We start from the raw sequence: 27,900 nt of genomic DNA, 5'->3' as shown, positions 1-27,900 counted from the left end.
TATTTATATAATTTAGAGAGAAAGAGGACTGGTTTCAAGAATGTAATCATTCTAATTATGATAGGAGATTGGAACAACAAATTATGATATCATGTCTTCTAACAAAGTAACAGACAGTACCCACAAGTTGAAATTTAATGCAAGGCAAAACAGAGAAAGCTTCTTACTTGCACCGAACTTGAATCACTATCCTGATCAATGTTGGCAAGTAAGAAGGAACAAAAAAAAAAGAGCAAATTAGGAAAAAGTAACAAAAAAAATATAATAGAATCCAATTGACTGCCTCTCAAGGGTGGTGGTATTGAATGTGTCTGAAGCCCAAGGCCTCACTTGAACCGAACCGAACAATGTTTTCTTTCTCTATGCCACAGCAGGCATGTCCTTGAGCCATGCATCCAGGGGCTTACCAATGGAGTATACAATGAAGCCGATCTCACGCAGCTTTTCGGCATCAACAACGTTCCTGCCATCAAATACAAAGGCGGGTTTCTGCATGTTGTCGTATACTTTTTGGTAATCAAGAGTTTTGAACTCGTCCCACTCGGTTAGGATGCAGATAGCGTGAGCATCCTTTGTGGCCTCATAGGCATCCCAAACCACGCTGACTTGCTTCACGGTGGTGGGGCTCATTGGCTGCAGGTGAAGAGGATGGTCCCAGTCGAATTTTTTCATTGCAAGGTCCCTCTGGATCTGGTCCTCTGTCACTTGGGGATCATAGATGCTCACCCTGGCCTTGTCACCCAATAGACCCTTGCAAACATCAATGGCTGGGGTTTCCCTTGTGTCACCGGTATCTTTCTTGAAGGCGAATCCCAGAATGGCTACCTTCTTGTTTGAAACGGTGTTGAACATGGAGGAAACAACGCGGTTCACAAACCGGTTCTTCTGGTAATCATTGATCTTGATGACCTGTTTCCAGTATTCTGCAACCTCTGGAAGGCCATTGCATTCACAGATGTACACAAGATTCAATATGTCCTTCTGGAAGCAAGATCCACCGAAACCAACACTAGCATTGAGGAACTTGGGTCCAATCCTGGTGTCCTTGCCGACTGCATATGACACCTCTGAAATATTGGCACCAGTAGCCTCACAAAGAGCTGACATGGCATTAACAGAGGAGATTCTCTGGGCCAAAAAGGCATTGGCAGCAAGCTTGGAGAGCTCAGCAGACCAGAGATTGGTGGTTAAGATACGGTCTTCGGGGACCCAATGAGCATAAACATCCTTCAATGTTTGGATGGCCTTAGCTCCCTCTGGAGTTTCCCTGCCTCCAATGAGGACACGGTCAGGGTGAAACAAATCTTGGATAGCAGTTCCCTCAGCAAGGAATTCCGGGTTTGACAGGATTTGAAATTTGATTCCCTTGCTGTTGTGGGTGAGAATCTTTTCGATAGCTTCAGCAGTTTTGACTGGGACAGTGGATTTCTCAACAACGATCTTGTCCGATTTTGAAACATCAGCAATCATACGGGCAGCACTCTCCCAGTAAGTCAGATCTGCAGCTTTGCCAGCTCCAAGACCCCGAGTCTTGGTTGGTGTGTTGACAGAGACAAAGACTATATCAGCCTCTTTGACATGTTTCTCAACATCAGTGCTGAAGAAGAGGTTCTTGCCACGGCACTGCTTGACCACATCATCAAGGCCAGGCTCGTAGATGGGAAGCTGGTCACTGTTCCAAGCTGCGATCCTGGGCACAGAGATATCAACAACAGCCACCTCAACAGAGGCGCACTTATATGCAATCACAGCCATAGTTGGCCCCCCAACATATCCAGCACCAATGCAACAAATCTTCACCATTTTTTCTCTTCTACCACTCTACAACCTGTCCAAAATGAAGTTTCATATACATCAAAAGGACAATAAAAAAAGAATTCATAATGCTTTAAATCAAATATTGATCACATACACTCAACTTCCTATTAAACATAAAAACTCAAATGGTCACCCAATACATTTTCCCAGATCTAGTCTCATGTAGGACTCAAATCTCCCAACCCTTTTCTTCCCAATATTTCAAACAACAGCTAGAAGAATTAAGCCTCAAGATAAAATCATTGATAAATATTCATTCCAAAATTCTAGATACCTAAGTAGGAGTTAAATGTGTACATCAAAGCTGACAAGTCTAGATTCAGTTTAAAGACACAAGCTAACATAATAGAGAGCAATATATATATGATTTCACAAGAGATCAACTAACCATTCCAGCTAAAGGGTCTATAAATTGATCAACCATAATTAACACATCAGATCTAGCACATTACGAAGGAAAAAACCAACAAAGAACAATTTTTTATACACAAAACAGTGATAAAACCGCAAATTCTAATGTAAAACTAATAATTAAATCAGATCCAATTGCCAAGTATCACGAATTATACTCAAATACAATAACTAACCCCCAAAACAACGTTGAATCACAAAAAATGAAGTTAGATCTGCATTCTCATGACATAAAAAACAAAACCCATTATAAGAAAGGGAAAACTCAATCCTACAAAAGCAAATCTAATATGAATCAGAGACCAACACAGCCATTTCTCATTCTCCCCAATACCGACGTGGAAAAACAAAACAAAACCATAATTCACACAAAACCCAACAAATCACAGCAAAAATATACACAAAGATATGAAATTTAAAGCTTGACAGTAACATTACCTCCTGAAATTCTTTGCTAGTTAAGTTTTTTTCTGGTTCTGAACGAGAGAAGAGAATAAGAAGAGTCTGAAGAAAAAAAATGGTTTTGGGTTGTCTTAAATACCCAATGTATGTCCAAGATCTACCCCTCTGATTGGTCAAAATGACAATTAAGGACATGCACCGCTTGCTTTTGATGTGAATCTCTCCTCTCTAGTCCTACCAACAATTAATTATTTTTTCTCCTAACTTAATTAATATTGGATTCTTATAAAAAAAAAATTAAAATTGGATTTGTCTAAGAAAAAAATCAAATTAAAATTAGACTTTAAAAAAATAAAAAATAAAAAAGACATTATACCATTTGGCAGGTGTATAAAAAAGGGTATAATGGTAAATCAAAGTTTAGACGCGGTCTAAATGATGGGGTTCAAGGGAAATTACCTAAACACCCTTGCTAATTGCACATGGATAAAAAAAAGTCAAAAGCAAATTTTGGAATAATATGAAGAAAAAACTCAGCTTCTTCCTCTATTTATCTTTGCAATAACCATATTTATTGATTCTTTTAGTGATTTTATTTTGTAACAAATGTGACACATTTAATTGATTTTTTTTAATTAAAAAAAGTAATTTTGTCATAAAAATTACATTATTTATTAGAAAAATCACAGTTTTTTTATTAAAAAACATCACATTTGGAACTTTCAAAGTAATGTAATGAAAAAATTTCTTACATTGTGCAATGTAATTAATGAATAAATGGATTTTTTTGGTGGGATATCATTACTTATAAGAATGGATACATGCCCACTTTGATCACATACTTCCAAGTAGTATGGTGATATTTTTGTTTTCACTTAACATGAAATGTTGACTTTGACTTTAACCAAATAAAATTGAAAGTGACTAAAGATATACTAATTTGCAAGACAAGTGATTTATTTTTCATTTTTCTTTATAAATTTTTGAAGTAATATCAACATTTATTTGTAATTGTGCATTAAGGTAATGATACATTTTTAATAAAAGTGTTAAAGGGTAAACTTCAAAATCAAGGGATGGAGTTGCTTATAGATTCAGAAAAAGGAATTGTTGGAGTAATTTTGAAGCCATTTATATATTTAGAAAAATGGAAGACCAGAGCTTCAAAATCTTGAGTGATGATGACTCATAATAATACCAACAAAAGCAGTAGCAACTATAATAATATATATTAATAAAGAAAAATAAATATGTATATTTTGAAATTAGAGCTGTGATAAATGAATGAAACTCATTGTGAAGGAAGTCTGTAAAAACATGTGAAAGCATAAATATATAAGAACTTTATACTCCATTTTACATATTGTTGAAATAAATATAGAGACCTCAATTTATGATGTTGAAGTAAATTTTGAGGTGACAAGCTTTAAGTTCTAAGTTTTAACTCTAACTAAATAAATCACATATATTAATTAATTAAATTGATATGTTAACTCTAAATTTATATAAGTGTCATGTCTAACATAAACTACATGTATCTTTTTGAATTTGTATTATTTTTTTTTTCTTAAGATGAAGTTCGAGGGACTATCACTAAAAGTGATTTTTTTTTTTTTTTTTTGAGATAGAAAGTGAAAATATAATGTATGCTCTTACATCCAATAATTAGAAGCATTATTTAATTTTTCTTTCTCGTTAATTACTTAAAAAAATTTCTATTCAAAATTATTATCCACTATCACTACTGCCATTTCTTTAAATTAGTCTCAGTTTTATGCTATGTCAGATTTTTTTTTTATTATTAATATAGAATTATATGTTTATGCATGATAACATAAGACGGACCATGTGTTGCAAATGAATATTAAATGGTAAAAATAATGTATTTTATGTTAATAATATAATAAACATTAGTGGTTGATAATATTCTCTCAAAAAAAAATATTATATAACTAGTCGATTTTCACATATTGAATACGATGCATCTTACATTTTAACTTCTTTTATAGCATTATTATCATTCGCAATTTCTCATTATGAACATTGAGCTTTTCGGCTCAAGCAAAAAAATATATATATATTAATATATTTATATTTTTAGGAATTTTTTTTTTTTTTTTTTTTTTGAAGATAGGAACAAATTGGTTTATTTAGATTGCTAATGTATTTATATTTATTATAGGAAGATTTTTATTAAACATTACCATACTTTTTCTTGTAGAAATTATAATATATTTTTTTTAATATGACTTTTTATCTATATTATAGTTATAATATTATTTCTTTTATTTTAAAAAAATTTAAATAATTTATAGTATTGAAAATAGAATTTACATAATCAGTTTATAAATGTGACTTTTCTTTTGAAAAAATTGATTTACTATGCTTAAATTAATGTGAAGCATGGTCTTTTAATATACCACTCAATTAAATATAGAGTATCTATACTTTTACTATCTTTTCCTCTTAAAAACACCCTTACATTTTAAAAAAGCTTCTCTCTCTAACTCTCACACTCTCTGTCATTGAACCTCGACCCAAAACCCCTATCATTGTACCAAACCCTGAACCTCAATCACAAGCCCCAGTCGGCATCTTTTCTAATGGCCTCTCTCTCTAAGTTTCGCTATCTCCACCCTAAAGTCTTGAAATTCACGAGCTCAACCACTCCAAAATCCTCAAAATTGCCAGAGTACTCAATCCATCACTCATTTTTAGCATTTTTTTCTTGGTTTTCACGATGTCGCTAAACACCACTAAATGTTGCTAAAACACATCACTAAATACATCGTTAAATGTCACTAAAACATACTCAAGTTTTCACGATGTTAGCGATGTGCTTTTCATTTTAGTCTCATACCGTAACTACATCACTAAATACGCAAAATATCGCTAAACTTCATCCATAACCTCATATTTGGTATATCATTACAAATACATCGCTAAATATCATAAAAATTGGAAAACCAGAAGAAAAAATGCAAAAAATGAGCGATTGATTGAGAACTCTAGTGATGGGTGGGGATTTCGAGAGTTTGGGGTGGTTGAGCTCGTGGAATTTGAGGATTTGGGGGTGGAGACGAGAAGACTTAGAGAGAGAGAGAGAGAGAGAGAGAGAGAGAGAGAGAGAGAGAGAGAGAGAGAGAGAGAGAGAGAGATCATCAGAGTAGACGACGACGAGGGCATGTGGTTGTGGTTTTAGGTTTGGGTTCGACAGCAGGAGTTTTGGGTCAAGGTTCAATGCCGAAGAGTGAGAGAGGGGCTTTTTTTGAAATGTAAGAGTATTTTTGAGAGGAAAATATATTAAAAGTGTAGATACCCTATTTCTAATTTAGCAATATATTAAAAGATCATGCTTTACATTTAAGCATGCTAAGTCAAATTTTTTTTTTTCATATGTGCAATTAATTATTTTGAACTATATCATAAAACAATTATATATTTTAAACTCTATTTCAATATCGTATTAATTAAAATTTCTAAAAAATTGGTAAAATGTTTGCTATAATAAAAAATACACTGTCAAATAAAAAATAAAAATAATTCTTTATACTAAAAATTAGCTCAATAATAAAATTGTATTTCGACTTTGAATTTTTTACACCAGAATTAATTCAGTCTTAAAATTATAACTCTGCTAGTTTACACAATTCCTCCTAAGTTAACAATGATTCCTTTCTTTGATTCATGTTCTCGAGCTGGTAAGTGTTTCTGAGTTGTATTCTGGTAGAGTTTTGATTGGTCTAGTGTGATTAAGAATATGTTATTCTTTTTTGAATGATGAGATCCTTTATTTATAAGCCGGAACGTATGTCATGTTATTTCCTTCTTCTGTTCAGATTGATCCACGTAAATACACCCTTCTTATCTCCTTGCGCGCTTTTTCTTTTTTGCTATGCTTAGCAAGTTCCGCTCTTAGTTGTCACAAGCTCAAGTCAACTCGCCCGTCATTTTCTTTTTCTTTTAGTAAAACGGTGTATTTGTTCCTGCCACATTATATTATTAATTGGCTATTATCGTAAAAGTAAAATTATTTTTATGCCCTAAAAATTATTTTAATCCATTACAATTATAATTTTTCTTTTTTTTTTTTTTTTTGAAATAAGCTCTTGTGGAGAACAAAACCACACCACAAGACTACAAGGAAGGTAAAGAACCATTCCAGATGAACTCACTATCAAGCCCAAGACCCCACTTAGCTATATTATGAGCATGTACAATTATAATTTTTCTAAGTGTAAAAAATAAGAAAACTTGCTAAGGTTGTAGCAAAATTGATGCTCATACTTAAAAATATATTTGTATTATATATAGAGAAAAGTTATTAAAGTTTCTCCGTTCAAAAATTAATAAAAATTAAAAGTATAGAAAAAATAAATAAATGTCACATTTTGAGTGAGTATTATAAATAAATAAGGGTAAATATCATTTTAGACCCTGTGTTTTGCAAAAGTTACAGATTGGACTCTGTGTTTTATTAAATGACAAAATGGACCCTGTATTTTTTAAAATAGTAATGAGCTTAATTTTTGACAATTTTTTTTTTAATACAACCAACTTGAAGACAATGTTTAATACGAACAGATACAAAAAATGTAAACAGTTTTGTCATAGCACTTTTAGATCGGATTATAATTAAACTTTATTTTGAGAAAAAATTAATTCAGGGTCCTATTTGTACTATTTTAGAAAATATAGGGTCTATTTTGTCATTTAACAAAACACAGGGTCCAATTAGTAACTTTTGTAAAACAGAGGGTCCAAAATGGTATTTACCCAATAAATAATAATATTTAAAAAATCAAGGGGAATACATGTGTTTAGTTGAAATCTTGGACCTCTCTTTAATTATCAAAGAAGCTATATTTTAGTTTATTATAAAGTATTGTTATGAAGTATATTTCTTAATGGATGTTCATGAATATAATAATTTATGGTTAGTATAATATTAGCCATGGTCTCCAACATTTTGCCAACTTATCATTTAATTAAGTCTATTCTTTAATAGCGTTTTAATTCACGAACTTAAGCATTTGTCACAATTAAGTTAGTCATTTCATACATATGAGAGTGGCGTTTATCTAAATAACATTCCTTTGGCATGGGGTGGGGAGGTTATTTTTGCTAGGGAATGTTAAAAATCTCAATAGGCATATTTTCTTCATCATTAATGTAACACTCTAATAGAATGTTACACGTTGCCAATGTAGCACTCTAATAGATTAGGCACGTCGTCATACTTTATACTTTATAATTTATTGCGCACTCTTTTACTAATCAAAAATTTATAAAAAAACGTAAATAATTAAAACCTTTAAATAAAATTAAACTTTAAATAAACAATTACTAAATACTAAAAGTTATATAATTTTGAGATCTTGATTTTGTTTTACAAACTTAACAAAAATATTTCATATACAAAAGTATCGCCCGACGACTAATAAAATATGAGCCCACTGTTCCGAAGATCCAAACACTTCAGATCTAATTATCCCAATATGTGCAATTTTCATTCGAGTCTAGACTTAATTCGTGGTTTGGCTTGTTATCCATATATGAATTTGTACACCAAAGTCCTGACAGGCCAAAAGCTGGCTTGCCATGCACCTGCCAGATGCAAGCTGGCCGACCATGGGATGTCCAGAACATGGTTGGCCTATGCTGGCCACAGGGCTGGCCAGGGGTGGTCGGCTAGCCTCCTTGAGGTGGTTGATTGTCACTTCGTCATCCCGCTTGAGTATTCAGACTTCTCGTTTATTGAAGTACTAAGTAGATGACTTGGCCTTCTTTATTGGCGAGTTGTACTGCTACATGCTACTAATGTTGGCCACGTAGACATGCCACGTCAGGTGGGCAAATTGAGATAACATTAATGTTTTACCCTTCTAATTACTCGTTTATCCTTTGGTACCATTAATTCACTAATGAAAGTATAATTTTGATCCAATTTAAATTTGTGCACAACTTTTTAGTTCCAGAATTAACACTTAATAGAAACCAACATTCGATCTGTTAGGAAAGTCAGGATTCCATAATTGTAGATCATGTTCCCAGCTATCCATATTATTAGATTCCTAAAGCAGAAGTTATAAAAATTATCTTCTATAAAAAGTTTTAACGAGTAAATTAAAAAAACTAATAACATGAACATGAGTTCATAATTAATTAAGATTCAGGCTGATTTACTATCGATCATCTTTATGATATGAATTAGGTCTTTATAATAAACATGTTTGATAAAGACAGTTTAATTTCATATCGACCCTTGCCATATATAATTTTTATTAAATACAACACATTCACTTAGATGTCATACTATATCAGTAATTTGAATCGAGATTGCCATTGATTAAAGATTCTATAACTTTAATATACTGCTAACTATTTTATTTATAGCTAAGTTGTCTTAATTCTCCGTACAATACAAGATGTATGAATAATTTTTTTTTTAAATATGTGTATGTAAATCATTTAATATTTAATATTAATAATTTAATTACATTCAAACATATATGAAAATGTTTTAGAGATATTTTTACATGCTTCTCAAGGCATAGATTCTAACAATTAAATGGGGGCTAGCTTGTTATCAGTTTGGTTTAATTGAGGTTGACCCAATTCCAACTGATATTATTTCTAATGACCTATAGGTTTTCTTTTCGTTTTAATGAAAATACGTTTTTTCTCAAAAAGGAGTTGTGGTGATTAAGTGATAGGAACCTCCTAGACATGGTTGTTTTTGTGTTAATTTAATTGTGATGTTAGTATATCTAGCTAGGGAGACTTTTGTGGGCTGGGCCAGGTGATTGCAGCTGAGGTCAAGCAAGCTGAGTGCTTTCAGAGGTGTTCTTCTTTTAAGCATACTAATAGAAGTTGTAACTAGTTAGCTCATTTTTTTTCTCATCTTGCTATTAAATATAATAGTAATCAAATTCGGTTGGGGCTATTTCTTACTTATGTATAGTGTTGTAAATACGGACTGAGCTTTTAAATACGGCACAAGCACGAAGAAGAAACAAATTAAAATTTTGTACTTAAAGAAAAACAAATTGAAATGTCGTTTCTTGAAGAATGCGTCGTTAACTTAGGCGGTAAAGGTGAAGGTTTAACAATATTTGAACAAGTAATTATGAAAAAAGAAAGATATAAACTAAAATTCCCCAACATATAAGGATACCCTAAAAAAAGAGATTAGCAGTCTTGTTACTGAAAATTTTATCATTACGACCGTGGAATGATAAAAAGACCAGGGGTATTTTGGTAACTTCACGGGCAAAATTAGGCAACTATCTCGGCCATAACGGTTGTCAATCAAATCCAAATCAGCCCATTGTCTCCCTTAAACACCAATCCAACGGTAGAAACTCAAACAATGATTTAAAAATTTCAATCCAACGGCCCCACAAAACTAGCCGTTACACGCAGAGCGTACAGACCTCAACGTCTTCTTTCTCATTTCTTCTCATCCTTTGCACCATTTCATTCATTCATTCATTTGTGCAGTTCTAACTAAAATAAAGAAAAAAAACTGAGCGATTCACCAAAAACCCACGAAACCCTAATCGTTTCCGGCGAAGTGTCTCCTTTCGCGACTCAGATTCCCGATGGATTTGATCGGCAAGAACGCCGGTGCGGTGACTCCTGTAAAAGATTCACATGGTTCTCGATCAAAGAACCCAGAAATTTTGAGATGTTCGGAGAATCTGAACCCTAATGTTTCCCCTGGTCCTAAAACGACGAACTCGCCAGTGATCAAATCGGCCAAGTCTCAGAAATCGGTTTCGAAAAATCCGAACCAGAATCCGGTTGCTTTCTCGCCGCGGAATAAGATCCGGGAAAGAAAGTTCGTAGTGGCGAAGAAGAAGAACTCTAAGAAAGAGAACGTGGCTCCGAAAGTTGCTTGCAAGTGTAAAGAGAAGGTCGTTGGTGGTAATCCTAAGAAGTGTCTTTGTGTCGCTTATGAGAATCTCCGGGCTTCGCAAGAGGAGTTTTTCAAGAGTCGTGATTCCGTTAGTGGGGAAGTATCGGAATCTAACAATTCTAAAGCTATTGATAGAGCTGAGAGTGAACTGGAAGAGGAAATAGCTAAGGGTTTGATGATTCAAGACCTTCACGTCGACGATGGGTATCAGGGGCAGGCAGGAGATATTAATGATTCCAATAATGGCGAATCTGGTGAGGTTGATTCGCCTAATCAATTAGGTTGCTCGACAGTGAAGAGAAGGCGGGAAAAGTTGTTGGAAGAAGCAAGGAACAGTGCGCCTGAATGTGGAAAAGTGATGCATTTGGTTCATGCTTTTGAGAAACTTCTTTCCATACCAAAGTCTAAGGAGTCTAATGATCAGAAGACTGATCAGGAACAGGAATTAGTAGAGACCAAAAAGCCAATGATGTGGGCTTTACCTGGATTACCTCCTCCTAAAGTTCCTGAAATGCAATTTTCATCTTCATCGTTTTGTCCATCCGAGTTGTTTTTGACATCTGAAAATCTTGGTTTGGATCCAAAAGCTTCGGTTTCGTCTTCTTGGGATGGCAGTCAAGGAAGGTTGGAATCCCAATTTATGATTTCTTTTTCAATAAGTATTATATCTGATATGTTTAGAATTTGCTCATTTTGAGTTTCTGATTTGGTTTATTTGCTGGTTTGCACCTATTGTAGTGTTTCAAGCAGGAATTCCTCTAATGGTGGGCGAAGGAGTCGAAGAAATGTAAGACTTTTTTTTTACTGTTTTGAGATTGTTAAGGAAATCGTATATGTTTTACAAAGTGATGGGCTCATTTTATTCGCGTTTTAATCTCAGAGCTTAGAATCGATTAGCACAATTGGTGGTAGTAGATGGAAAAAGAAGAAGCTTAAAGCCACTTCTCAGAAACCATTCAAGCTAAGAACAGAGGTAAATGCCAACATTACTAGCATTGAAAATGTTTATAACTTTCTGAGTAATGCCTGCGTGTGTCTGAGTGTGAATGATTGTGTTTCACTGTATATATGTATGTATGTAACTGTGTGTGAGTGATAATAGGTGAGTGCGGGTGTGTGTGTGTTTGTGATTAAGTTTGTTCACGGAATACAAACATTACTAGCATTGAAATTGAATATAACTTTTGGAGAATTCTCATTGCAGCAAAGGGGAAGAATGAAGGAAGAGGAATTCGTTAAGAAATTGCAGGAGATAATAGTAGAAGAAGAGAAGCAGCGGATACCAGTTGCTCAGGGTCTTCCATGGACTACAGATGAACCAGAGGTGAGCTTGACAATCTCTTGTTTCTATTATAGTCTATTGCTTCTCAATTCAATATAGAATCCTTTGGCTGAGTTTCCTAATATGGTCATTTCAGTGTCTTGTAAAACCTCCAGTGAAAGAGAGAACAAAGCCTGTGGATCTGAAGCTTCACAGTGATGTTCGAGCAGTAGAGCGAGCTGAGTTTGATAATCAGGTGCTCTTTTATCATGCTGAATCTTCCTTCCTTCCCCCTTATCTCTATGATCCTTACTATGCAAAGAAAAGAAGATACTTTTTATGCAGTCATGAAATGGTATCATTTAGCTTACTATGTGAAAGTGGTGTGTGTGAATCATGAATGAACCTGCTTATACTGTGCACTCAGCTTACTATGTCATGAAAAGAAGTAAAGTTTATGGTGCAGTGACGAAACGGTATCATTTAGCTTACTAAGCATGGAGAAGAAGAAAAATTTATAGAGCAGTGATGAATTGATATAATTTATTTAGCTTACTATGTTATGAAAAGAAGTAAAGTTTATGGTGCAGTGATGAAATGGTATCATTTAGTTTACTATGTCTATGTGAAGTGGTGTGTGAGTCATCATGAATGAACCTGCCTTAACTGGGCACTCAGCTTTGTAACATAAGTAATTATTATATGTTATGGAAGTTTGATGTGTATACTTACATTATACACCTTTTTTCACAACCAGGTAGCAGAGAAAATGACCCTGATAGAGCTATATAAGATGGAAAGAGAGAGACAACAAAGGGTAATAATAATTTTTAGCTGATACACATACACACAGCCTGGTACTTTTCAATGAGTTTTTATTAATGTTGCTTTGTTTCTTCTTTCCTTTATCTTACTAAAGATGGCAGAAGAGGAAGAAGTTAGAAGACTGAGAAAGGAACTCGTTCCAAAAGCCCAGCCCATGCCTTATTTTGATAGACCTTTCATCCCAAGAAGGTAAACAAAAAGACAGTTTCCTTTAACTATTGATGATAGTATTTAGTGTGTTCTGAGATTTCGGTTTTGTTGGATAGGTCGATGAAGAATCCAACAATTCCAAAAGAACCCAGATTTCATATTCCCCAACAGAAAAAGATCAAGTGCTGCCTGTCCTGGAATGATGCCAGCTCCTTCACATTCCAACAACATTGACAATAGCTTGAAGAAGAGCTTTTTATAGATATTTCCTCCCCCAATTCTCTTCTGTTATTCAATCAATTGTTATGATGTGAGATTTTTTATAGTAATAAAAAGTCTAAGAAAGAAGAATGGAGCTACCTGCCAATATAGCTCATTCATTGTCCAATTGCTTTGTTTTTTTTTTCCCTTTGTGGTTTATATTGCTGCTCCCTTCTCAGTGTTTTGCCACACCAGTGGCATTATTATGTGTATAATATTTTGTTCTAGTAGAGAGATGGGGTTCAGAAGATGATCACAGAAATATAGCTTTCTTAAAGTGGATCCAAAATTCAATTTAAAATTATTAATTTTTACAGTAATTATTATATCTTTTTTCTTTGAAAATAAAGCGTTATATAGATAGGGAAAATTAGACCTCATGGTCATTACAAAGGATAGAAAAAGGTATTAAGGAAGGTTCCACAAAACCAGTAATGTTTCGATCGAAAGTCCATCTAGTCACATTATGGGCAGCAAAATTACAACACCGCGAAACAAACGAAAAATTACACGATAAAATTTTTTTAGAGAGTTGATTACAAAAAGAGACATTATTATTACACGATAAAAAGAGACATTATAAAAAGTTCCGCGAAACAGTAATTATTATATCAATGTAGCTTTAAAATAGATACAAAATTTAATTTAAAATTATTATTTTTCTAATAAGTATCATTTTAAAATTTTGTTTTATATTATATTCTTGTAGCATAAAATATCTAATATTCAATTTTAATTGAGCGTATTAAAATGGCATTTGGAATGGTATTACTGGGTTTTGGGTTATAACCCTTGCACTCCCCCTTTCTCTCACCCCTACCTAAGCCACTTAGGTAACTTCAATGGCTTACCATGTTTGATGTTATAAGAAAGAACATTAAAATCAAAATTATTTTTTTGGTTTTACATAAAAAATATAAAAACATTGAAATTTAGTGTAAAAAGGATTACTACGTTGAAAAAAGATTACAACAATTATACTAATACTTCGATTCCTTTATAAGATCCATTGCGGGACCAAACATACAAATAGATAAAATTCTTATAAATTTTAATAAATAAATAAATAAAGCTTCACCATATACCAAACCAAACGGATACCGTTGTTTTGCTTTTAAGAACTCAAAACATGTTTTCTAGAACTCAAAAGTCAAAACATGACATAGGTTCTAATAATAAATCTTCACTCCCACCTTTTTCTTTTTCATTTTTCAACCCCGCTGTTTTAAAGCTCAAAAGCCAAAACATGCCATAATCAAAATACAAGTTTTTAATCTTCTTAGACCAAGAAGACTTTATAGAAGTTCAGTACACTACAAGTACACTATAGATGGTTTGCATCTTTCTCAAGGGAAAGTATATTAGAGATTTGTTGATTAAAACACAAATGCAAGGAGTCAAACCAGCATCTGGACCTATGACCAGTGGATGCTGGACCTATGACTAGTGGACTCAGACTGTCAGTCTATGGCAGTGATCTTGTTAAGAATATTCAATTGTATAGATACACTTTTGGAGCTCTTCAATATCTGACCATAACCAGGCCAGAGATTTCCTTTAGTGTTAGCAAAGTGTGTCAATTTATGCACAATCCTCTGCAAGTTCACTGGATTGTTGTCAAGAGAATACTGAGGTATCTCAGTGGCACAATGAATCATGGTTTGCATTTGAAGAAACCCCCACACACTGAAATTAGTTCCTTCTGTGATGATGATTGGGCAGCAGATGTTGATGACAGAAGGTCTACCTCAGGTTATGCCATTTACTTTGGCACAAATCTTGTTGCTTGGTCTTCCAAGAAGCAGCACACTGTTTCTAGGTCCAATACTGAAGCAGAGTTTAGTTCTCTTGCCAATGTTGTTGCTGAGATCACATGGCTTAAATCTCTTCTCTCTTAACTTCATGCTTATCCACCTAGAACTCCAGTTGTCTGGTGTGATAATCTCAGCATTGCGCTCCTAACTATCAATCATGTTCTACATGCACGAACTAAGCATATTGAACTTGATCTGTATTTTGTGCGAGAGATGTTGACATCAGACATGTACCAATTATTGACCGAATTGCAGATGGCCTAACCAAGTCTGTTTCAAGCAATAGGTTCAGCTCTTTTCGACACAAACTCAGAATTGAAGATGCTTCAATTCTAAGTTTGAGGGGGAGTGTCAAGGGTGTCAAATATGTTAAAACAGTTAGTGAAGTACTCTAATTGTTTCTCTGGTAGTTTGTTAGTGAGTTGTCTCAGCTCATTCTCTCTTCCATCTTGTATATATTGATCCTTGTATGATTCTCTCGATTGTAATGAATTCAATTCACTCTTTCTTTCATTTCTTTCTCTTTGTTTTTTCTGTCTTTCTTTCTCTTTCGTTTTGTCTTCAGCTTCAATGTCTAAGAAGTTTAACATGAGCTCACATTTTGAACCCAGAAGACTTTCTAAACAATAAACTTGGGAATTGATTTTTTTTTTTTTTTTTGCAAAGTGAACTTGGAATTTTGATTAAGATTTGTAGTTGTCAATTTTTCATATATTTTTTTTTTTCAGAAATATTTACTTCTTAATTTCAATTTTCTTCTCCATATGAGTTTATCGAACAACTGGAAAACCTAATTTTGCTTTCGTGCTACAAATGATGTTTGTTGGGTGTGCAACCAAAATTCTACGTTGACTAAAAATAAAAAAGATTGTTGATATAAAGAATGGACAATATCTCTACTGGTATGATGCCTTTTGGAAAGGTGCCCAAAAACAAATCTGTAAGGGCTTAGACCCAAAGCAGACAATATTATACCAATGTGAAGATACAGTGTCCCTCCTAACAATGTTCTTGTGTGAAAAGACTTTTCTTATCCACAAACTTATCATATAGATATGTAATGCTAACATTGAAAATGCAATCAGTTTTGCACTTTAATTTTGGGCTCACTCTTACATAGTTAACCTCACTTTAATTTTGGGCTCACTCTTACATAGTTAACCTTCTTTCGCAAATAGTAAAATATAATATTAATATGGTAACTTCTCTGTTAAATCTGTTCATAGATGATAGATCTCCTAACCAAACAACAACTTAGAGATACCGATAACATTTTCAAGTGCCTTTTGAAGGCACCTCTCCTCAAGAGAGAGAGTGAAACCTGTTTCATGGAAGATTAGGAAAGGCATTCTTCCCTGTGGTACATGGCTTAAAGCTATTTTTGGAAATGAGATGGACTGTGTCTTTTGTCATGGTGCTCAAGATTCTTTGGATCATCTCTAGTTCTATTGCCCCTTTGCTAGGCAATGCTGGTTCAAATGTAGTTGGGGTATTTGGAGTGACATGTTGCAGTTTGATCCTTCTAGGGAGGTTGTCCAATGGATTTTAAATCCTACAGCCAGTGGCGGCTCTCAGGTAGCAGATTTGGAATATTTCTCTCAATTTGTTTCTTATTTATGTTTAGCTCTGTGGATTGCGCCTAACATAATTTTTTTATTTATTTATATTTTAAAGAATGTAAAAATAAATATAAGAATTAAAACAAATAAAATGAAATGAATAAACAATATAATTTCCACATTTTTCCTTGAATAAATTCATTAAAACCTTTGATTTAAGAGCCCAACACATCATTTTTAAAACACATACTATAATTTACATCTTTGTTATTTTTTTTACTTAGCCAAATTTTTTTAAAAAAATACTATATTTTTTGATAAATTTTATATTGTATTTGTATATTATGTTAAATTTTCACAATTCACAGTTAATTTTTAATTATTCCACTGTTATTTTAAAAAGAATAATTTTATAAAAAAAACTTTTGCTCAAAATCCAGTATTTTTGTTAAAAAACCCAATATAATATCCAATCTAATAATTTAAGTGCCAACACTTTTGGATCCAAAATTCAAGTAACTTCGCATACGGGCATTAAACTATTAATCTAGAACAAATATCAGTGGAATTACTCCAATTGAACTTTACCCAAAATGCAATCATCAAGACGAAATAATACTTGTACAAGTAGTCTGGGAAAATATAGAAAATATTTCAAAACTGCTCACCAATAAACAAAGACATGTTCTATCTCAAAAAAGTTGGCCCAAAGTAACAACTCTCAAAAGCTAAATTATATTATTATATAAACCTAATGAAACCACATAAATGCTTGTATTCCAGCAGGTTCAAACAACTATCCTGCCCGAAACCTGATCAAGGTCACGCCGACCATGAGAAGTAATTTTTCTCCCTCTGTTACACAAAAAAGAGCAACAGTAAAGCAAATTGCAAATTAAAAAACAGAACACAACAATATTAGTAGCAAACATGAATCAAAAAACATATTTAAAATAGTGCCACAAAGACAAAAATGAATTGCTCTAAAATCCCACAGTCGATTGTCACGTGAACCAAAAACCATTAATAACGCCCCACCCCCCAAAAGAAAAAATTGAATCATAATCTAACTAGTAACTAATTCAACTATTGAAGTATTGAAAAAATTCATGTAAGAAAAAAAATCTCAACTATGATCATGATGCACATATTTGATTCCAACAATACTAATTAAGATTAAGGCAATAGAAATAAACAAATCAATCAAATATTTAACTTCATAGTCAAGGTGGATACATATTCTTCAGTGCTACAAGCAATTAAAGATGAAAACGTCTTACCCTTTGGGGTCGACCTCCACAATGTTATTGTTAGCCAATTGTTGCAGGATGTGCCTAAGAACCGCACCACTGCTTCTGCAGAAGTGTGGTGGGCGGCTTCCGTTCCGCTTACTTCCACCGTAAATCCTACGGAAGGCCCCAACACCGAGACCGCCTCGCAAGTAGATCTTCCTTGCAACAGATGCTACATAAAAAAAGTACACATTAGACAGTAATAAAACAAAATACAAAACAATTACATATCAAAACACACACCAATTAAACACATACCAGCTCTTATATAGTACCAATCTGGGTCATAGGGGGCCAATTCCTTAAACTTGGCAGTCTTTACCAGATCTGTGTAGTCTGGCAATTCAATCTGTGTAGATAACATCATACATTATTGTGCACAACACGTTGAATCGATACCCAAAAACATAAAAACTTTCATTATGATAACAAAGCAATAACACCTGACTAATATTTCTAAATAATGAATAACAATACCATACAATTGTCACCAAGAACAAAACATGGTTGAACAAGGTTAGGGTTATAAGTTTTCACTATTCTGCTGCGTTTTCTGACAAACCAAACAAGATATTGAGGAAGAGTACAAACCTTTCCAGACCTTTTCAGGTGAGCGGCGTATGCCTTGACAAATTCATGAGGTGAAACATCTTTGACAGTCTTGGAGGTCGCCATCTTTATCGGAGGCTAGATTCCCTTAATGGAAAATCTAGCGAGTGTACTGTTAACCATGAAATTAACAAAGTTTAAAAATTTGAAACAACAGATGTGCCATAACAAGAAAATGAAAAGCTATTGCATACCTGACTGAAGAAGTTGACGGCGGAGAGCGCAAAGAGGGAGTCACCGGAAGAGAGTGTGGGAGCAGATATGGAGGAAAGTATGAGATAGAAATATATATTTATATGAAACCCTAATCTACACCTTATTTGTTATTGGGCTTGGGCTTATTTTTCTGTAAATATATATGTATTTAAATGATAAAAGGGATTTTATAAAAAAATAAAAAATAAAAAAAATAAAAAATAAAAAAAAACTCTCAATTTTAGACAAAAATTTATAATTTTACTGTCACACATAATTTTTTATAAAAATATTTTCTTTTTATAAAACAACCATAAAACAACAAAATAAAATAATTAAAACAATAATAAAACAACTAAAAAGCAACCGTAAAATAACAATAAAAACTTAACACAGTATACAGTATAAAACCTACACAGATTTTTAAAAAAAAATCTACCTCAAAGTTAAAAAGTAAAAAAATTGAAAATTTTATTAGTGCAAAAATTCCAATAATAAATAACTTATTTTTTGAAGAGGTCGCAATGTGAACAAAAAGTATATATTAAAAAAAAAACACACACACACTTTAGCTCTTTTTTATATATTATAGTAAAATTAAGAGTGAGACAATAAAAAAGATATATTTTAGATAAAATAATTATTAAAATATTTAATTATAAATATTAATTTTAAAATTATTAAATCATAAGATCTTAATCTAATGAAGAATAAAATAAAAATTTGAGTTATTATACTTAAGTCACTAAACTTAAAGAAAAAAGTTCAAATTTTTTTTACACTATATAAAAAATGTATTTATATAGAAAAATATTTAATTCAAATTTAATACTTTTTTTATCTTTTTTCCACTAAATAATTTTTTAACTTATTTACCGAGTTTTTCGAAACCCGAATTAAAATAGATTAAGACAAAGAAAAGTGTGATCATAAGTAAAGAAGACAAATACTTTCACATGGTAAACGTGTTAATGAACCTTAATCTACGAGACAATATTATTAAGAGTATAGCTATGGAGTATTATACACAAAAGTATTCTTATCAAATTTTCTAACCAAAGTTTGTAACTCTTTGCATAAAAGTGAAAAACCTTATTTATATGTTGTATTCGGGTCCTCGGGTAGACCCGAATCCGTTAGGGTTTGAAGTGTAAAATAGTCTACTAATGAGAAAAAATTCATTATAATATTGATTTTGGGTTGGGTAAATGAGGCCCAATTTGAGGGTTGACCGATGTTTGTACGGTGATGTACCATTTGATGGTAGCAGTGTTGTGATTTAATGCCTTAAATTAAATACAATTTCAATATAATCTTATTTACTATCAATAAAAATCATAAATTATATATTGACATTGTTATATGTTTTGTTCACATGTTTCTTTCATGATTATATGTTTAAAATCAAGGCACTAAACCAATCTAAATATTTAATCAAAAGAGGCTGCTCCACAGAGTATCTAATGATCTGTACAACTATAGGTTTCAAAAAAAATCATCACTGTTCTTGTTGAGATCCAGAGGCATGTTCCTTCGCTTTTTTTTTTTCCTTCTCCTTGCATTTTTCTTCACTCTCGCAGGAAGTGGGTTAGCCTTAATTGGTCTACTTCTCTTCTTAGTAACTTTGGGCTGCATTATATAAATAACACATAAAGAGATTTTCATTTGTTGCAATGTTGAATCTCACCCTTGACATTTTTTTAGCACCTGGTGGAGGTTCATCATTACTTCGGTTACTCTCTCTTTGGTCTTCTAGGTAGGACTTTCTTTAGAGGTGGGAGCATGGGGTTGAGCCCAGTTTGAGTCCACTTATCTGGACTAGGCATGGGCTTTATTATACCAGTATATGCAACCATGTAAGCTTCTTCTTTATATCAGTCATCAACAAAATCATATACCTTCAATCTTGGTGCCAATATAGAAGTTAAAGCATGGGGACACGGTATGCCTGATAATTGGAAAGCCCTACAAGTGCACACTTTCTTCACCAAGTCAACTACAAGTGTTTCCGTTCCTTTTATATGCGATTGAAAACTTACCATCTCTCCAGCCATTGCTGAGAAATATTTCATGGCCACTTTCTTGCGTTTCTCAATAATTAGAAAGATCCTTTTATAATCTGTATTCTGCCATCTCTTTACCTCATCCCTTTTAGTGTTGAATCTGCACATAAGCCAAAATCGGATATTCTACAATAGTGTCACAATCACCTCGTCGAAGTATGAAATCTATCAAATTAAATAAAGTGAGTAGATAGCCTTATAAATCTTTTTCAGAAAGCAACAAGTACCATGTGTGTACCAAAAATTTGTGAAACAAATAGACTCCTAATCTGACCCCTGATATTGAAGACCCAACTGAATTTTATCCAACACACTCCTAAATGTAATTTTCAGTCCTCTGCTCACTTAAGATCTGGATGTGTTCATTGTTTCTTTGAATTTCTTTCAGAATATACCAATCCTTATGTGACTAATCATGACTCATACAGGGTCCTCACCTTTTGGTATCATTAAGATTGTTGAATCCCTATAAGAGAAAATAATCGATGGGAGTGTGACTAAGAGAGAGAGAGAGATCAAATGATAGGTAGGGCTCAGGCCCGTCTCAAGGTGTTGAGAGTTTTGACAATATATGCTTAAATATAGCATATATTGTTTTAATATACTATGTAAAAAAAAATTAAAAAAATACTCTCCAATTAATTATAATCCCAACTTTACCCTCCCCATTTCAAACTTTCACTCTCCCTCTAACTCTCAGTTTTCTCTCTCTCTCTCTCTCTCTCTCTCTCTCTCTCTCTCTCTCTCTCTCTCTCTCTCTCTCTCTCTCTCTCTCGTTCTCACGCAAACCAGACAACCCATACCCCAGTCACCGGACCACCCCTCACTCACCGGACCACCCACGACACCCACCCCTCACGCAAACCAGACAGCCCTCACCCCACTCACGGACCACCCCCTCACGACCCGACCCCAGCATCCAGAGGAAATCGCGAAACCCATCTCAGACGACATCGCGAACTCTTCGAAGAAGAAATCGTGAAACCCCAGACGAGATCGAGAAACCCTCATTCGCGACACCAAACGAAACCCAGATCCAAAACCTAAAAAAAAGGTATTTTTCTAAACTTTTTTGTTGTTTCATTACTTTTTCTTCTGTTTGTGCTTCATTTTAAAGTAATGTAGTTAGTTTAGGTTCAATTTGTTTGATTTCGTTTGAATTTCATTGTTTTGGTATATTTTCTGGTTTTTGTGCAAAATTTGCGACGTAGGGCGACTATGTTCACGACATAACGCGACATCGTCTAGAAAAAGTTAGGGATTTTCTGTTAAACGTCTTTTCACGACGTGTTGTCGACATACTAGCGACATAATTAGCGATATTGATTTTTAGTACCTAGGTTTCATGATTTTTATCGACTTGTATGTGTGTTTGGCGACATGTTTTGCGATATATTAGCGATATATAACAGTTATACATAGGACTAGTTTTGCAGCCTCTTTTTTTGTGTTTAGCGATTCATTAGCGATATATTAGCGACGTATTTGGCGATTTGATCAGGATTATGTTTAGCGATGTATAGCGACATACAGCGACATGTTTCGCGACATACTTCTAACAAATTTTTTGACAATTTTGCAGATGGCTCCTGAACTTAAACTTCCAATTACCTCTCATTTCACGGGACGTCTTACCTATCGGGGTACAGATAGGTTCAGATATATCAAGGCCAAGTTTACTGAGATGGATTTGGTTGAGACAGTGAAGGCTAGTCCTTTCGGACACTTTTGGGAAGCTGGAGAGTTAACTTTCTCGGCGCGTTGGTCCACAAACCTCCTCTTACGAAAAATGAAAGTGGACACGAAAAGGAGGATGAGGTTTGGTTTCATGTAGGGAGAAATGACATGAGATTCGGACGGATAGAGTTTGGACTCATTACCGGCTTACCTATGGGTAAGGCCCCTACGTACGAGGAAATACACGCCAAGTCCAACGACCATCTAGTTCGGACTTATTTTGAAGGGAAGAGTTCTGTTCAGTTGGACTCCCTTATGATCCAACTTGAGAGGTGCGAAGATAAAGATGATGCCTACAAGCTTGGACTGATCGCTTTCATTGAAGGTGTATTAGTATCAAAGGAGGGCAATGTCCAAGTTTGGCCTGAGATGTTGAAGTTTGTTAACGATCTCGACTTCTTCTTTAAGTATCCGTGGGGCGAGCGCGCTTTTCGTAAGCTGATGGAGACATTAGGAAAGAATATGCAACATTACAAGGATAATGTTGACAAGAAGAAGGGAAGAAGATTGCTCGGGAGGCAAAGTACACAAGTTAGTGGCTATGTACCGCCTTTCGCATCGGGGCATACGAAGCAACCGAGAAGTTGGGGAAGAAGTATGCCCACCGCAACGGGACCAAGTTCCCGTAATGTTGAGCCGGAAAACACCGAGGGCCGGCGGAAACAAGATGTCAAGGCAACCGACATTGCACTGTTATTCAACAGTCGGGTATGTTTCTTTACTGTTCTGTATTTTATTTAAATTTATTGAAAATGAATATTCGCGACATTGTTAGCGATATGTTAGCGACATTATGCGATGTCGAAAAAGAAGTGGTCAGACCGTTATCGCGACATATGTCGCGACATGTTATCGACATGTAGCGACATTGTGCTTCTTTTTTCAATTATCATAATTTTTGACTTCTTTTAACAGCTTTTAATTATTCTCGTGTTTTCTTTTTTGTTTCGGTTGGTGGTGAAGAAGTGCTTGTTTCCCGCCCAGTGAAGAGGCATACTTCAAGAGTATTAATGAGGGTAGAGCCCCTCTTTGCTTTGAGATGGACGTAGAACAGACGGTGGACGTTGATGGTACACAAGAGTCTGTGTTTGAAACTCAAGCGAAGACCATCAACGAGGCCGTGACAAAGGCAAATTTAGTTCCACCACCACCGCACTGAAGTACACGAGCCATCTACTTCGGCAGTCCTTCGCTCCAACCCGCATAACCGTGGATACCGACCTTGTAAAGAGGTTGGATAGCATTGAGGCCCGCTGCAGAAGCTTGAGTCCCAAGAAGAAGCCGTCATGTTGGCACGTACGGGGTTAGTAAATAGCCATCTCAGTATGAGGCGGTCCTTCACAGAGAGTCAGAAAGATCTGAAGGAGACTCTACTGGCTAAGATGGACGAGTTGATGGCTATGGTAAAAGGAGCGCCCACACCTGCAGAGCCCACACCTGCACCGCAAAATGAGGAACAACAGGCGAGTGATAACGAAGATGTCTTCCCAGAAGATTGGGAAGCAGATGATAACGAGGCACCGTCAACTCCATTGGACGCAATCATCACGGCCATTGGGGATACACAATCACAGGACGAAGTCCTACTTCTACCTGCACCCCCAGAAAATGTGCCATTTGTGAGGAAGAGGAAGCCGCCAACGTACTTGAACGACTACACTGCGGAAAAGAAAAAGAGGCGAGTTCTTCCAGAGAACGTAGACCCGGAGAGACCAGCAGACCGTAGATTGTTTCGTACGTTCAAGAGGTGGTTGATTGGAGACATTCCCAATGCTCGACCTAGGAATGTGCACACCGGTGTTGGCGATGTGAAGTTCTTCACAGTTCTGTTTCTTAGGTCAGAGTGGCTTCACGATGGGGTAAGTATTTAATCATTAATTAGTATTTTTCATTTTTTTTGCAACATTTTATTGTATTGTCGATGTGTTAGCGACAATGTAGCGACATTTTAGCGACATTGTTGCTGACACAGAAGTTTTTTTCTTTCTGTGTTATTTGTCGACATGTCGCGACATTGTCACGACATTCTCGCGACATGGTCGCGTTTTTTCCACGTTCTGTTTAACGACATGTCGCGACATTGTCACGACATTGTCGCGACATCAGGCAAATTTATTTAACGACAATCTTCGCGACATTTCGCGACTTTATTTACGACAATCTTCCACGTCTCCTTTGTGTAATAGGGAGATGACAGAGCGTACACACTGACATTCTGAGTAAGCGCTGCGGCACATGCATGGGGACAAGGAATTTTCAACAATTGGAACATGCCGCAAGTGCATGTTCTCTCAACTAAGTTCACATCTCCGCCTTTTTCAAAGTCAGAACCGTCAGCACCTCTTCCAACATTAAACAATTGTGCACCGTTACGTAGGGCACTTCTACGTCTACCATCCTCGTGTTGCTTTATCAAATCTTCCTCAAAATGAGTTGCCAAAGGGGTAACACACTTACTTGCCTTCTCAAGACGGTTAGCAAACCAATTTTGTAGTGTGAACCTTATGAACTCAACTAGAGTAGTTATTGGATATGCCCGGAATTCTTCAAATCACGTTGTTAAGGCTTTCTGCAGCGTTGTTTGTCATGATGTTGTACCTGTCTCCTAGACAATAAGGACGAGCCCATTTTTCTAATCCTATATTGTCAACATAAGCAGCGATGGGAGGATCCATCTGTCGGAGCACCTGCAAATGTCTATCACATTCCCTCTTCGACCATGCGTAAGCGGCCAACCATATTTGCGTGTTACACACATCAGTCTTGAACTTGTGGGTGACATTCATAGAAATATGTTTGTAGCATGCACAATGGCATGCTTCGGGGAAAATAACCTCGACAGCATGTTCAATGCTTTGATGCCTATCCGATACAAACACTAAGTTTTCAACCTCCCCAATCGCTTCCTTTAACTTTTGCAAGAAATACTTCCAAGAGTCATGATTCTCGCTGTCAACAATTGCAAAGGCAATCGGAAACAGTTGGTTATTTGCATCGTACGCTACAGCAACTAGCATTGTGCCCCCAAACCTTGTCTTCAAGAACGTGCCGTCGATACTAATCACCGGACGACAAAACTTAAATCCCCTCCTACAAGCAAACAAAGGACCGAAACAAGATTTGAACCTGTTATCCTCTGTGATAATGTCTGTAATAGTACCTGGATTCTTCGTTCCAGCACGTAAAAGTAACAGTAATCGACTATAAGCCGCCGCTGGCGTACCCCTAGAATACAAAAGTCCCTTCTCTCGGCACCTCCAAGCCTTCTCATAGCTCATCTTGATCCCATACTCCCGAAACATATCCCTTTGTATGTCTTTAGCTTTGTACTTAGTTCCATCCGATTTGAACTTGTTCTTAATGAGGTGGCCAACAACCCACTCTGTCGCTTGACGGTTATCGGCATGTCTAGAATCCAGCTACATGTGTGTTCGTTGTGGAATACAAGAACCTCAAACATGTCACAACGTGCCCTCGTCCTCCCCCTCACTCTCCATTTGCAATCCGAACCCCCGCAAGTTGCATAAAAAACATCGGTCCCGTACTTCTTCACCATGAACTCAAAATTCATTTTCAATGCAAACCTTCCAACCACATTTTTCAATTCGCCTTATTTGTATACAAACTTGCCAACATATATTTCCCCGAATGTGTACCAAGAAAAGAAGTTGTATAAACATTATTTTCCTCTATGTCTTCCCTTGTCCACACACTAGGTTTGAATTTTGTACAAACTTCAAAATCGGATGGTACGATACTACGAGGAGGACACAGGCGCTGCTACCGGTGCACAGTGTTTCGTGATTTTCACTCCGAGGGGTTCTTCTTTCTTGGTCTTTCCTTTGCTCCTTGGACGTGGTGGAGATGGTGGAGGTAGTTCTAACCTTAAAGAAGGTACTTCTATAGGTTCATGAACTTCCAACTCCGCATCACCATCCTCGTTCAAATCTACTATAGGATCATTGTTGTAAAATGCACCATCAAACTCATTGAACTGGTCAAATCCATAGTCAACCCTATTATCCTCCTCTATATTAGTAGGGGCCTGCTCATTCATCCCTACTACCGGATCTCGTTTCGGGACAAAACTCCCAACAACACTTCGGGAGGACAAGTTGGCGGAGTAGCCCCAAAAGCGCATGCCTTTTAACCTTAGTCACAAACAAGGCAGCAAGTTCTCCACACTCATTTTTGCCTTCATTCTTAAGAACAATCTTACTTGACTATCTTTCACTAAAACTTCTGGCGGTATCATATTGCCTTTCATGTACATATAACACACCTCTATTTTCAGTTCATACACAATAGGGTCTATATCCAATTCTTCATACAAAATATCATTCATCTTTTCTAAAGTAGTGTCAACCTCAAACATTAACATCTTACTTTTGGGATTATTGAAAATCCAGTTGAAACCTTCAACTGCCCAAGCCCCATCATATAGTACAACTACAAACACATTCGAATCTGCAAACCAAAATGACCACAAATTATAACAAACCAATATGTCGCAAGATATCGCTAACCTATCGCTACTTATCGCGAACCAATCACAAAAAAATATGTCGATAAACGTCGCGAACTTGTCGAGAAAACTAAATATATCCACAATATAACACAATAATTCTATGTGTCGCGACGTGTGTCGCGACATGTCGACATATGTCGCTAAAAGTCATCCCTAACCTCTAGCCAAAAGGATCGCTAAATGTCGCTAACATGTCGAAACATATCGCTAAAATTGCAAAAAACCAGTAAACTCGCAGACTTGCTGCATTTCGTGTTTCATTGACAAAGGGTGTCAAAAGGGTACATAAAAACCACGGATATGTGTAGATCTATTACTTTCAACATAAATACATCTAAATCAAACAATAATTACTAAAGAAATTACATACCCATTATTGTTTAAAGGAATGACTTTCTTAGAGCTTTGGTTGGGTTTCAAGTTCCCTTTGAGTAAGTCGGCCGAACACTAGCTCCGGTGGTGGCAATGTGTGTATTGTAGAGAGAGAGAGAGAGAGAGAGAGAGAGAGAGAGAGAGAGAGAGAGAGAGAGAGAGAGAGAGAGAGAGAGAGAGAGAGAGAGAGAGAGAGAGAGAGAAATCCGAGAGATGGAGAGAGAGAAAGTGTTATGATTTTATTTGTTTTAGGGGTAAAATTGTAAGGTATAAATGTTTTAAGTATAGTTTTCATAATATAAAGAATGCTAGCATAGTTTTAGTGTACTCTTTATTTTTAAGCATATATTGTCAAATTTCCCATTTGAAATGGGGCTTTTTTTACAAAAAAAAATAAAATATATATTATATAATTTTATTTATTTTTACTTTGAGATTATTATTGAAATTTTGACACAATATAATTTAACTTTTTATCTTCATATAACAAATAATTTTTCTCACCATATAAGGTAGCTTAACGTAATATTTAATTATAATTAATAGCATCTTTATTGAAGTGTTATATATTTTAGGACTTTTGTAAAAAAAAAAAAATCAATAGTATGTCAAAAATTATGTTAATTTTTTTTAATATATGTAATAAGTTTTTATAAATTTTAAAAAATAGATAATAATTAAT

General features: G+C 35.0%; 5 protein-coding genes and 1 long non-coding RNA gene across 7 annotated transcripts; 2 read left to right on the top strand and 4 right to left on the bottom strand.

Annotated features, from left to right (window-relative positions):
• Nucleotides 1–32: 32 nt before the first annotated feature.
• Nucleotides 33–2,979, bottom strand: LOC115700715 (UDP-glucose 6-dehydrogenase 1). The gene is made up of 2 exons (XM_030628343.2): nucleotides 2,668–2,979; nucleotides 33–1,828 (listed from the first exon to the last, which is right to left on the bottom strand). Exon 2 carries the CDS (start codon nucleotides 1,801–1,803, stop codon nucleotides 361–363), a length of 1,443 nt encoding a protein of 480 aa, XP_030484203.1. The 5' UTR covers nucleotides 1,804–1,828; nucleotides 2,668–2,979; the 3' UTR covers nucleotides 33–360.
• Nucleotides 2,980–9,832: 6,853 nt separating this feature from the next.
• LOC115701266 (microtubule-destabilizing protein 60) lies at nucleotides 9,833–13,176 on the top strand. Of its 2 annotated transcripts, XM_030629015.2 has the most exons (8): nucleotides 9,833–11,176; nucleotides 11,291–11,339; nucleotides 11,433–11,525; nucleotides 11,757–11,876; nucleotides 11,971–12,069; nucleotides 12,571–12,630; nucleotides 12,733–12,827; nucleotides 12,905–13,176. In XM_030629015.2, the coding sequence occupies exons 1-8, from the start codon at nucleotides 10,236–10,238 to the stop codon at nucleotides 13,020–13,022; spliced, it is 1,575 nt and encodes a 524-aa protein (XP_030484875.2). In that variant the 5' UTR covers nucleotides 9,833–10,235; the 3' UTR covers nucleotides 13,023–13,176. The 2 variants fall into 2 exon arrangements, with proteins under 2 accessions (XP_030484875.2, XP_060958011.1); XM_061102028.1 differs by having other exon boundaries at nucleotides 9,982–11,176; nucleotides 12,733–13,176.
• A 1,312-nt stretch (nucleotides 13,177–14,488) lies between these two features.
• On the top strand, nucleotides 14,489–14,947 carry LOC115700306 (uncharacterized mitochondrial protein AtMg00810-like). The gene has a single exon (XM_061103445.1). The coding sequence runs from the start codon at nucleotides 14,489–14,491 to the stop codon at nucleotides 14,945–14,947; it is 459 nt and encodes a 152-aa protein (XP_060959428.1).
• A 2,034-nt stretch (nucleotides 14,948–16,981) lies between these two features.
• On the bottom strand, nucleotides 16,982–18,672 carry LOC115700636 (small ribosomal subunit protein eS19x). The gene is made up of 5 exons (XM_030628247.2): nucleotides 18,518–18,672; nucleotides 18,306–18,435; nucleotides 17,973–18,063; nucleotides 17,703–17,886; nucleotides 16,982–17,277 (listed from the first exon to the last, which is right to left on the bottom strand). The coding sequence occupies exons 2-5, from the start codon at nucleotides 18,387–18,389 to the stop codon at nucleotides 17,211–17,213; spliced, it is 426 nt and encodes a 141-aa protein (XP_030484107.1). The 5' UTR covers nucleotides 18,390–18,435; nucleotides 18,518–18,672; the 3' UTR covers nucleotides 16,982–17,210.
• Nucleotides 18,673–19,818: 1,146 nt separating this feature from the next.
• On the bottom strand, nucleotides 19,819–21,112 carry LOC133029964 (uncharacterized). The gene is made up of 2 exons (XR_009683894.1): nucleotides 20,206–21,112; nucleotides 19,819–20,147 (listed from the first exon to the last, which is right to left on the bottom strand). It is a non-coding gene; the product is annotated as an uncharacterized LOC133029964 (long non-coding RNA).
• Nucleotides 21,113–24,434: 3,322 nt separating this feature from the next.
• LOC115704630 (uncharacterized) lies at nucleotides 24,435–26,459 on the bottom strand. The gene is made up of 3 exons (XM_061103444.1): nucleotides 26,103–26,459; nucleotides 24,874–25,737; nucleotides 24,435–24,779 (listed from the first exon to the last, which is right to left on the bottom strand). Exons 1-3 carry the CDS (start codon nucleotides 26,457–26,459, stop codon nucleotides 24,435–24,437), a joined length of 1,566 nt encoding a protein of 521 aa, XP_060959427.1.
• Between the last annotated feature and the right edge of the window lie 1,441 nt (nucleotides 26,460–27,900).

Source organism: Cannabis sativa, chromosome 8, assembly GCF_029168945.1.
Source record: "Cannabis sativa cultivar Pink pepper isolate KNU-18-1 chromosome 8, ASM2916894v1, whole genome shotgun sequence".
In the NCBI taxonomy this organism is placed as follows: domain Eukaryota; kingdom Viridiplantae; phylum Streptophyta; class Magnoliopsida; order Rosales; family Cannabaceae; genus Cannabis; species Cannabis sativa.
Note: the sequence above shows the minus strand (reverse complement) of the source record. Positions and strands in the feature narration are given on the sequence as shown.

Excerpts from the sequence above, each read along its gene's own strand:
- LOC115700636 (XM_030628247.2), bottom strand. The coding sequence starts at position 18,389 with ATGGCGACCTCCAAGACTGTCAAAGATGTTTCACCTCATGAATTTGTC. Across the intron at positions 18,064-18,305 it reads ACCTGAAAAGGTCTGGAAAG|ATTGAATTGCCAGACTACAC; the intron begins GTTTGTACTCTT and ends TTATCTACACAG. Across the intron at positions 17,278-17,702 it reads GTGGAGGTCGACCCCAAAGG|AGGGAGAAAAATTACTTCTC; the intron begins GTAAGACGTTTT and ends TTTGTGTAACAG.
- LOC115700306 (XM_061103445.1), top strand. The coding sequence starts at position 14,489 with ATGACTAGTGGACTCAGACTGTCAGTCTATGGCAGTGATCTTGTTAAG.
- LOC115701266 (XM_030629015.2), top strand. The coding sequence starts at position 10,236 with ATGGATTTGATCGGCAAGAACGCCGGTGCGGTGACTCCTGTAAAAGAT. Across the intron at positions 11,340-11,432 it reads GGCGAAGGAGTCGAAGAAAT|AGCTTAGAATCGATTAGCAC; the intron begins GTAAGACTTTTT and ends TTTTAATCTCAG. Across the intron at positions 11,526-11,756 it reads CATTCAAGCTAAGAACAGAG|CAAAGGGGAAGAATGAAGGA; the intron begins GTAAATGCCAAC and ends TTCTCATTGCAG.
- LOC115704630 (XM_061103444.1), bottom strand. The coding sequence starts at position 26,459 with ATGCGCTTTTGGGGCTACTCCGCCAACTTGTCCTCCCGAAGTGTTGTT. Across the intron at positions 25,738-26,102 it reads TCACGAAACACTGTGCACCG|CTGGATTCTAGACATGCCGA; the intron begins GTAGCAGCGCCT and ends ACACACATGTAG. Across the intron at positions 24,780-24,873 it reads CTGCAGAAAGCCTTAACAAC|GCAAGTAAGTGTGTTACCCC; the intron begins GTGATTTGAAGA and ends CGTCTTGAGAAG.
- LOC115700715 (XM_030628343.2), bottom strand. The coding sequence starts at position 1,803 with ATGGTGAAGATTTGTTGCATTGGTGCTGGATATGTTGGGGGGCCAACT.